The sequence below is a fragment of the Corvus brachyrhynchos genome, unplaced genomic scaffold (genome assembly GCF_000691975.1).
Source record: "Corvus brachyrhynchos isolate BGI_N302 unplaced genomic scaffold, ASM69197v1 scaffold246, whole genome shotgun sequence".
NCBI lineage: Eukaryota > Metazoa > Chordata > Aves > Passeriformes > Corvidae > Corvus > Corvus brachyrhynchos.
This window is the reverse complement of record NW_008238447.1, coordinates 1,715,937-1,725,947: the sequence shown is the minus strand read 5'-3', so window position 1 is coordinate 1,725,947 and position 10,011 is coordinate 1,715,937. Positions and strand designations below refer to the sequence as shown.

Sequence of the window (10,011 nt, the reverse complement as noted above, 5' to 3'; positions counted from 1 at the left end):
TCATTCAAATCTGAATCATCCACATCCAAGGAAAAACAGTCGTGTTGTGGAGGTATAAAGGTAAAGTAAGAGAAGTTTGAATTTTCCAGTAAGGACTTAGAAAATCTCTCTGGTTTTTTGGTGGGTTTTTTTTTTTTTTTTTTTGGTGAATGATCCCTTTTTAGGTTCTGATTATATCTTGCTGAGTCAGTATGAAATTATTAGAGGTATTTCTAAGTCACAAGAAAATCTTTTTCAGATCTCTTTTTGCCTAACATTTGACAGTCATCAAATATAATTTGTTGGTTGAGGCTTGCATATTATGAGATCTTCAAGAGCCATCCTGAAAAGTCCTTCTATCTTCCTTATTGCACCACCCAAAGTTAAGAACAGAGCAGACAGATACCACAGGCTGTCAGTACAGACTGCTTAAGACTGTAGCCGTGGTAGTCTCCTGGGCTCTCCAAAGTTGTATTTGTATTATGGTCTGTGTGTTTTGAGTGCTATATTATTAAAGCATTATTGTAATATTCCTTATTCAAGAGAACTCTGCATGAGGTGACTAAGAAATGAAGCTGCAGAAGCATCACCACTGTATCTACATTTCTCTCACCCCCAAGAAGTTTTTCCTGGAGGTAATGGGAGGTCCCTGCTTTGAGCCTCACAATGTAGCTCTGCCTACCTGCTGGTGGGATCTGCACCTCGGAGGAGCATTGCTCCCTGCTCGGGACACAGGGGCACAGCAGGCAGCACAAAGCTTTGCCTACTGCCTCTACCTTATTTCCAAAATGCTGACACACTCTCTTGGGTGAGGTCTCAAAAATCACCATACTATGGTGAGATGATTTGAGTTACTCGGAAAATGAGTTTTCAGCCTTGGCCCGTTCTTTTCATCATGCACAGTCTTTTCTTCTGTTGCTTTTCCCCCTCACTCACACACACATCTACTTTCAGATATTAATCCAGCTCCCAGTACAGCCAATGACATCAGCAACAGTTGCCCTGAAGTCTAGAAATTTTGAATTTTTTTGTTTTGAAATAGAAGATGAGTTGTATTAATTAAATTTTGGACCATAATCTAATTCTATCATTGCTCCTTCATTTGCTACAACAATAATCCAATCCCCTCAATGAATAAAACTTGTCACAGATTAGCCAGTCAGGAATCATCTTATTAGCTCCAGAAATAGAGAAGCAATAATATTTCAGCTCAGTTTCTTTCTCTTTAAAGAAGTTGTGTCTTCTGGGAACCCAAACCAATGTAACTTATGTATTCCTGTCCGAACTTAGAAAACCTCTCTTTTTTTGTGAACTAACCCTTTTTGAGTTCTGATTAGATCTTGCTGAGTCAGAATAAAATTATTTAAGCTATCTCTAAATCATGAAAAAGTCCTCTTCAGGTTTTGCTTAATGTGTTAAGAAAATAATACGCAGATTCAACAGGTTGTTTTTACCAATTATCAACATTTCTTATCAACCTTCCTGTGTCTTAAAATTGCCTGTATTAACCAGATAGACGTGGTGAAATATCTGCTCACAAGCACTGACAAACCAGAGCAGAATGTGAAATCATCTGTACCTTTCTGTCCCAGCCCTAAATTGGGAGTGTCTTTCCACCACTGCACACCTGGGACAGTTGCAAATCCTGTGAAAAAACTTGTGCTAAAGACACACAGAAGCTTTTCAAGTTGTATTTTACCTATACAACTTTCCTGTAAAAAAAAAAAATGTGCTCTCACATTGCTATTTAAAATCCAAGGGCATAAACATACAGAAAATGTAAAATATTACGGCAATATTTGTACTAGAGACTTCATTGAGACCTGCTGCTGTAGGAAAAAAGAACCAGAGAGGGGCTGTGCAAGTTTATTTACCCACAACTGTTTCTGAAGGAGGGACAGCCAGCACTGGATAAAGTGTATTGAACATGACACAGAGATATATTTGAACACAAAAATTTGCATTCAGCAGTGATGTTATTACCACTGCACCTTGTCAGATGAGATGCTGTAAGGAGTTTCGCACTGGAGGTGAGTACATTGCTCAGAGAACCTGTGTACTGGGAGTGTGATTGTCAGAGAGGATAAGGAGAAGCACAGGGCTCTAGACCTCTATTCATATGAAATGTTACTGTCTCTCTTAATTTCTGGGACTGGGCTTTACAGAAAGCATCCATATTCATATTGAGTCAACACCGCCTGTACCTGAGGGTAGAAAGCAATGTTGTGGTTTCCATGACCAATTGCACTGTGCACGACTATCCCTGGAACTCATAAACTCTACAGGGCTGCATTCAGTGAGGGCAAATTTAGGCAATAGAGCTGCAGGAGCAAACAGATGGTGCTAAGGACCCTGCACTCCCACTACATGCATTTCAGACCAGCCCTCATCTTCCAGTTTAATTTTGTGGGAAAGGGGCTCAGTGTCCACCTTTGAAATATGTACCAAAGCACTGTGAAGGGAGATGGAGTTTAATGTCCAAAGCCCACTCCTGGTTCAGAAGAACATGCTAAAACAGATACAGTGATAACTGAGAGAAAACTGTCTCTACATAACAAAAGGATGGGAGAAGTCTGTCCCCAGGAAAATGCAAGGTGCACTCTAAGCAAAATGCAAGAGATCTTGTAGGGGAAGGACGAGCCTAGAAGAGAATTGCTTGGCAGGTCACTGTTCAACTCACGAAGCATGTAATATTTCAAAATGTCCAAAAACTCACTTCCCCACCAAGCCACACTTAGCATTTACCGTTATGGTTACTGTGTAAGATACTGCCTCCTTAGGAAATCACCAGTTTCTGTCTTTCAACTGAGCAGTAGCTTTGGCATCTACCTGAAATGAGCGGTGGTTGAGAGTCAATTCAGTTTTTATCAATATTGCTCATAAGAGATAGACAAATTAGCAATCTAGCATTTAATAAGATGTAGGAAAAATATTGATGTGGTTATTTGGCAAAAGAAGAGGTAGGAATGCAAAACTTGTTTAAAAATAATTCATAATATCTTCTGTACTGCCTGATTTTATTCACTGTCATTTTTTTCACAGATATTTCTTGGTGCATTGTCTTTTGTTTATTTTGCTAAAGCACTGTCAGGAAGTTATCTAAAAAGTACTATCACGCAAATAGAAAGAAGATTTGACATCCCTTCCTCTTTGGTTGGTGTTATTGATGGAAGTTTTGAAATTGGTATGTGCTGTAGAAACCCGTTTTTATTTTCAGAAAAAAGAGTGATGCAATCTGTTGTGAAGAATGATTGTATGAATCTCCCTGAACCATAAAACTGAGCAAGATTCACCTGGTAAAAATAAGTGGGACTATCAGTACGATTACATTCAATAGGACAGGGTTGCTAATACAACCAATTCAGCATAGAAATAAAAAAATTGTGATTTGATAAGCTTAGCATGTGGCTAATTCATACTAATAGAAATTTTGAATGTTGAATGAGAATTTGCCTGCCCAGATTTCTGCAGGCAGAAATCCACCTCCCCCACCAGTGTTTGTCCTTTGTGATTTATTAAGCAGCAGGAGGACAAAGCTCTAGCTGTAATCTACATTTCTTGTCTGGTCCCTCTCCTTCCCTCTCACACTAAGGTTTCCAGCATGTCATTGTCTCTTACAATTTCAGATTACTGAATTTATCTCATGGGTGTTCAGTGGACTGTGGTACTCACAGGAATGAAATATTAGCCTAAGTGTATAAAACTCTGATTTCTCCTTTTTCTGCTTTTCTGGTTATTTGCTCTCTTCAGCTGGCACAGTCTTTCTCCTCTTTTCCAGCAGTTTATCCAAAGGTTTATGGTTTTCCTATCACAGAAGGCATTGGGCTCCTGTAGAATGCCTGGAAAGAGGGAGAAAGACCAACCCCATCAGCCCTCTCTCCCTGAAATCAGTGCCTATACTACATACTAGGAATTGTTATTTTAGGGGATCTCTTATCAACAAGCGGTAAAACTCAATTTTCCTTTTGTACTCTCAAAGGGAACCTCCTAATCATAATTCTTGTGAGCTACTTTGGAGCAAAGCTTCACAGGCCAAGAATAATTGGAGCAGGCTGCTTAATTATGTCAGCTGGAACATTCCTAATTGCAATGCCCCAGTTCTTCATGGGACGGTAAGTGCAAAGAGATCAGTGTTTTCCAGCTGGGTTGTGCACACTGAATGGCAGCTCAGTAAAATATTTAGGCATTGATTATGAAGATGGGAATAGGCATATGGGGATGCGGTTACTTAATTTTTTTTTTTTTTTTTTTGTGAAAAGATTTATTACTGTAAAGCAAATAATTTAATGTGTACTATTTTCAGTAGTAATCAACTTATTTTTTTATTAGTCTCTGATCTTGACTGGCCACATTTTGATATGGTTTAGGAATTGTTGAAATGTCAGTGAAGAAGTGATGACTAAACTCAAGAAGAAAATCTGAGTACCAATCACAAGCCAGAGGATACACCATTGTCTGATAATCTCTTAGTCCAAATTCATGTATCATAGTAGAGCAAAGTGCCTGCTAAACTGAAATGAATCGCTGACAAAAAAAGAACCAACAGGACAATTGTCATGTACTGCTGCAGTATAAGTAGAGCTCTGTTTATCCCCTGTAAACTATCACTGGTGATGGATCCAGATGGATTCATATGGATGCAGATGAAATTTGCATTTAAGTGCTATAAGCCTATCTGGTAGTAGCAGATCTGATTGCTTTTTCTTATCAGTACTTGTGAATAAATACAACTTCGTTTTCTAAACAGATACCGATACGAAAGATTCCCTTCCACCATCAATTCGACTGCTATCATCTCTCCATGTCTGCAGGATAAAAACCAAACTCCACTCTCAGCCTTGGAAAAATCTCAAGCAAAAATAAATTCAGGTGAGAATGTTAAATATTGGGGCTGGTAGTGCTCACTATCATCAATGTTTCCCAAATCCTTCTGTCAGGAGATCCCACTTTGTTAGAAGTGAAAGAGTTTTCTAAAAAGGGATGTGGTAACAAATTTATAAAACCGGCAAAACTGTAGTATCTTTGAGACAGCTCATGCTAAAAATTTGTCTACCTTAAGCTGTTTCACAGTTTTCCTACTGTTTCTCCTACAACAGAAGTATTTTAGGAGCCCTGAGCTTTCAGTGTCAAACTGTTGTTACAAACACATCGTTGTTGTCTCTTGTTGTGTACACAGGATGTGAAAAGGAAGCAGGCTCTTCCATGTGGATCTATGTTTTACTCGGAAATCTTTTGCGTGGAATAGGTGAAACCCCCATCCAGCCCCTGGGAATTACATACATCGATGATTATGCTGTTGAAGAGAATGCTGCCTTATACATTGGTAAAGTAAATATTGGGTTTTTTCCTAATGGATTTTTCCCCAGAGGAGACTGAGTCATTCTGAATAATGGAATGAATGTTATTGAATTAAGTTGCCCTGATTGTTTTGTTTGCATAATTTCCAATATTAAAGTTTATTTAACAGTCATGTACACTCAAGGGACCAAGTTCCCATTTAATTATACCAGCACAGTTCCATTATCTTAATTTGGTGAAAGAATTTGACCTTGGGTCCCTGCTGTTACCCTAATCTTCCTAATTCTTCTGGATGTGGACTGCTGAGCCTCTGTGCACATTCAGTTCTCTGGAAAGTGATAAAAACATGCACTCTTTTAAGCACTTAAAATAGAATTTCAGTGAGCACTCAAAACATTCCCTCCAGATTCATGTGGAATTATAAGCAATAGTGCTGAAACTTTAGAAAGTTGGTAGCACTGTTTTCTTGTGTTCATTGTCTGACCACTGCACATTCACCAGAAATATTACCTAAAAAATCCTATCTCATCAGCATCTGCTCTTGACAAGTTTCCAGCCAGGCAAAATGCAAAAAATCAGATTCTCTCTGTAAAAGATTCAGATTCCCAGATTTCCAGGTGAATTTTGCAAATTCAAAGTATTCAGAAAGTTTGGCTGCAGGTATATTGAAACATATTAACACTGGAAACCTCCCAAAAGCAAAGCGGTTTCTCAGCCTGTTCAGGGCCTACCTCAACTTAAAGTGATCATTTAAATTTACAAAATGACATTTGCTTTCCAGTTACTTTAATCTTGTCAACTAAAGCATTTCTAGCAGTTATAGATGGGTGCTGCTATTGAGTTTAGGCCATTCCGGTTCCTGACATTTTTCCTTCAGGCTGAATTTAACTCTTTAATTGGATAACAGTAAAAAGCATCATTGTCATGGGGAAAATTGTATTGATGCCTTTTTTTCTTCTTGAAAATATTTCAATTTGTGTAACTGTATCACTTGTTACCCATCACATTCCATAATCTGCTGCTAGATGCAGAAGAACCAGTGCCCTTTTTAGCTCAGGAGTGTAACAGTCTCCTGTTTTCTATTCCAGGGTGTGTACAGACAGTGGCGATTATAGGGCCAATATTTGGCTTTCTCCTGGGATCCCTGTGTGCCAAACTTTATGTTGACATTGGCTTTGTAGATCTGGGTAAGTCAGAACACTCAGGCTTTAAAAATCCAGTCAGGCTCCTCATGCCTATTTTCGGCCAAGAACTATCTGGTTATCTTCTAGGCATGAGGAGCTATCAGGGGTAGAGTAGGCACTTCATGAAATGACAAGGATGACAGCAGTGTAGGGGTCCATGCAGAACAGGCTGGCAAGAAGGATAGGTCTAGAGGGGGAAAGAGGTCTCACTCTTCCTCAGCACCAGCAGATCTGCAGCAGGTGCCTCCAAGAGGTGCTCTGGTGAGGAGGCTCTGGGGAGATAATGGGAGCCAGGAGGAAGCAGGACTGAGGCTCAGGATCCCATGTGTGCTTTTTTAATATCCTGTTGTTGCCACCTGGAAAAGTGGTTTGGCAGGGGGTACCGAATCTCCCGATTGCCCTCCTTCTGAGAAAACAGGAAGAAAGAAAGCAGGAGGAAAACTATTTTTCCCTGGGGCTTTTGTGCACAACAGCCTGACTGGGAGCAAGTGAGTGGCCACCCGGACTTCCCCATTTGCTGGTCCTTGCAGCATCTCTGGGGCTGTGCAAGTGGCACAGCAGGTCAGGGCTAGGCCGCTGCTGTGCCCCAGCAATCAGCAAGTCCTCACCGTGTCCCCACAGCTGCTCCTGCAAAACGCCCATAGTGACACACAACACAGCTACACCTGGTGAGGTGGGCATGGAAAGTCCCTCCAAAACCACCTTCCTTATTATCAGCAAATATTCTCAAAATTTATTTATTTGTTTCTTCTTTTCCACTTTCTCCAGACAGCATCACAATAAGTCCCAAGGACATGCAGTGGGTGGGAGCGTGGTGGCTGGGATACCTGATAGCTGGGGTGATCAGCGTCCTGGCCGGCATCCCCTTCTGGTTCCTGCCCAAGCACCTCCCAAAACCTGAGAGCAGGAAGGACTCCAGCACCTCTTCCGAGCAGTCAAAGTTCATCATTGAGGAAAACAAAGACCAACACGCACCCTATCAGCAACAAGCGAAGCTTGCCGAGATGGCAAAAGGCAAATCACTGGAGTTTTCTTCCTGATCGTTGAGTTTTTCTCTCAAAGGCTTTTAGACTTAAAAATTTTATACTTTCTGCGGCCCTATCTTAATGGCATCAGAATTATGATTTTTACATGAGATTTCACTCTCCAATGCATATAGTGACTGTTGCAGATGTGGTGGTCAGAAAAAAAAACAACCCTCAGTTTTTGCTAATTTTTTTTCCTGTAAGTTCATGCATTAGGAAAACATGTACAATATCTATCAGAATATAGATGGGCACAGACCAGCTACAGTATTAGAGAAGGCTTCCTGGATTTAGACAGGAGCTGTTTTGCACAATTGCATTTCCTTGGCCCTGCTTTGCCAAAAGCATTTTCCCTCAGTACTTGAATCTGTACCTCAACATGTTTGTGCTTCCTGTCAGCTGTGCTGAGCACTCTTTGCCCCAAATTAAGCTAAACGGTGCTGCGGCTGTTGAGGACACATAGAAACCAAATCATTCCTAGCTTATAATGAAAAGAAGGTTTATAAAACAAGATATCTCTTCTGGGAAATTTATGATTAGTCTTTTGCTCCACTGTTCCCCCATCCAGAAATGGGGGAGCTGTTAGGAACATCACAGAACTTCAGAGATTCCCTTTGAAATGTTCTGCAGTTTTGGGTTTTTTTGGAAGGTGCACACATGTTACAAAGCATTGCTCACAGCAGTTATTCTCTCTCTGACCTGCTTGTTATTTCTGCTGTTTTGTCTTCCAGACTTCTTGCCATCACTGAAGAATCTCTTTGGGAATCCAGTTTACAGTCTGTATTTGTGTGCAAGTATCATTCAGTTCAATTCTTTAATTGGCATGGTGACATATAAGCCAAAGTACATTGAACAACAGTACGGGCAGACATCTTCAAAAACTAACTTTGTTATAGGTAATGCTATATCTGCTTCTTGATATCTTTAAAATGGACATTTTAGGAGTGGCATGTAGGAAAAATTGTATTTTTTTTAGGGTATTTTTATTTCTTCTCCTTCCTTGTCTGACTTTAAGTAATAGCTTATAGAAGGTAAGCTATTTCATTTTTGCTTCAGCACTAGGTAACTCGGAGTTTATCTATGCAGGAGTTACTGTAAAAGTTTACATAATTTGATACCTTAATTCCCATTTAACTGGAAATTTGAAAAGTAATATATGTACAACACAAGAAAATAACTGAGAAATAGTTTTTAAATAGTTTACATAAATTTATCATCAGACAGATCTGCTGCCTTGATGGCTTCCCATTTGTTTCAACAAAGCAAAGATCAGTTCAGTGAGTGCTAAAGGTGACTCTCTGAAGAGAATGGTGTTAAATAAAAGGAAGTCAAGTCATATCCCAAGCTGTCCCATACAGTACAAGAGAGAGAAGCTGCTTCAGCCTTTGGGTACTGAGATGGATATTTTTGTAGCTGACTTCAGGAGGGTGGACTTGACTGCCTGGTTGCTGAACCTGCATGTGGGGTTCAGCTCCAGAGGTCCAAGGCTTCAATAGCATTAAACAGCAAAGAGGTTTACGTCTACCCAACACAGAGGGAACTGCCTTGTTTCAGAGCAGCATTAGTTGCACAGCAACCGAGGTATATATATGCAGAAAAGCTGTAATGATCCATTGTGCTATGTTAATTCCTTAAAGATAGAAGCTGGAATTTCCTGGCACGAAACTCCTCAAAGCAAGGAGAAATCTTCAAGTATAGTTGATGCCCAAAGAAAGTCCAGAAAACAATCCCTACATTCAGTGTAGTACTTCTCATTGTATTTAAAGATTTTCTGGAGCTAAGCTTTCAGGTATGTGCAAACTGAGTGAGGATTGCGAACCATTTGATTTCTCTGAGCATAGGGACTATATCCAACACAGACTGTGTGATGGCTTGGTTAGGGAAGGATCCTGCTGGGTGTCTATCTCTGCAATAAGGTGGTTTTTCCTCCTACTTTTCCTTTGTCTCCAAATCCACTCTTCCTAAGAAACCTGACAGCTGACTCAACTCACAGTGTTTATTTCTCTTTCACTCCCTCTTTTACTCTTCTTCTTTTTTAGAGAACAGTTTCTATCACAACCTCTGATAGATATCAAAATTGTCAGAGCAATTTAAAAAAAAAAAAAAAAAAAAAAAAAAAAGCAGGTCTTGCTCCAGCTTTCATAACGTTAGATAAAACTGAATTTGTCCTCTAGGAATCAGCAGATGACTCCATTGACAACCTAATTATGGAAAAAATCACCTAGCTTAAGATATTGGAAGAGCATTATCTAAACTTTATCCATAATCTCTCTGTCAAAGAACCAGCAAAGAAGCATGTCCTTGGGAGTAAGTTTTTCAAAGCTGTCCCAGCACCTTTGTAACACTCCAAGGATCACTCTAATTCTGGACAAAATAAAATGCCCTGACTGAAGATCTTTTATGTTTTGTTCCTTCATCTCCTTGCTGCAGCTGTTTTTGTGGCTGACAAGGTTAGTCCATTGAGCTGGGGTTTTCATTAATACATATTTTTCTATTTGATTTCAGGTCTTATTAATATTCCTGCT

The 10,011-nt window shown here is 39.8% G+C and overlaps 1 protein-coding gene across 6 annotated transcripts in view; it reads left to right on the top strand.

Moving 5' to 3' along the window:
• The window catches only part of LOC103617298 (solute carrier organic anion transporter family member 1C1-like), a 48,508-nt gene that overhangs the window by 183 nt on the left and 38,314 nt on the right, over window positions 1–10,011 (top strand). For 4 of the 6 annotated variants that reach the window (XR_001862744.1, XM_017736685.1, XM_017736684.1 and 1 more), the window contains exons 1-8: window positions 1–60; window positions 3,959–4,091; window positions 4,727–4,848; window positions 5,156–5,302; window positions 6,366–6,464; window positions 7,230–7,475; window positions 8,218–8,382; window positions 9,992–10,011. The exon at window positions 1–60 is cut by the window's left edge; the exon at window positions 9,992–10,011 is cut by the window's right edge and continues 176 nt beyond it. Coding sequence is in view for 5 of the 6 variants with exons in the window: in XM_017736685.1 (XP_017592174.1) it covers window positions 4,042–4,091; window positions 4,727–4,848; window positions 5,156–5,302; window positions 6,366–6,464; window positions 7,230–7,475; window positions 8,218–8,382; window positions 9,992–10,011 (849 nt within the window). In the remaining variant the exon portion in view is untranslated. Of the gene's footprint in view, window positions 61–3,021; window positions 3,164–3,958; window positions 4,092–4,726; window positions 4,849–5,155; window positions 5,303–6,365; window positions 6,465–7,229; window positions 7,476–8,217; window positions 8,383–9,991 lie in introns of all 6 variants that reach the window. The other 2 variants (XM_008635579.2, XM_017736686.1) reach the window with 2 other exon arrangements.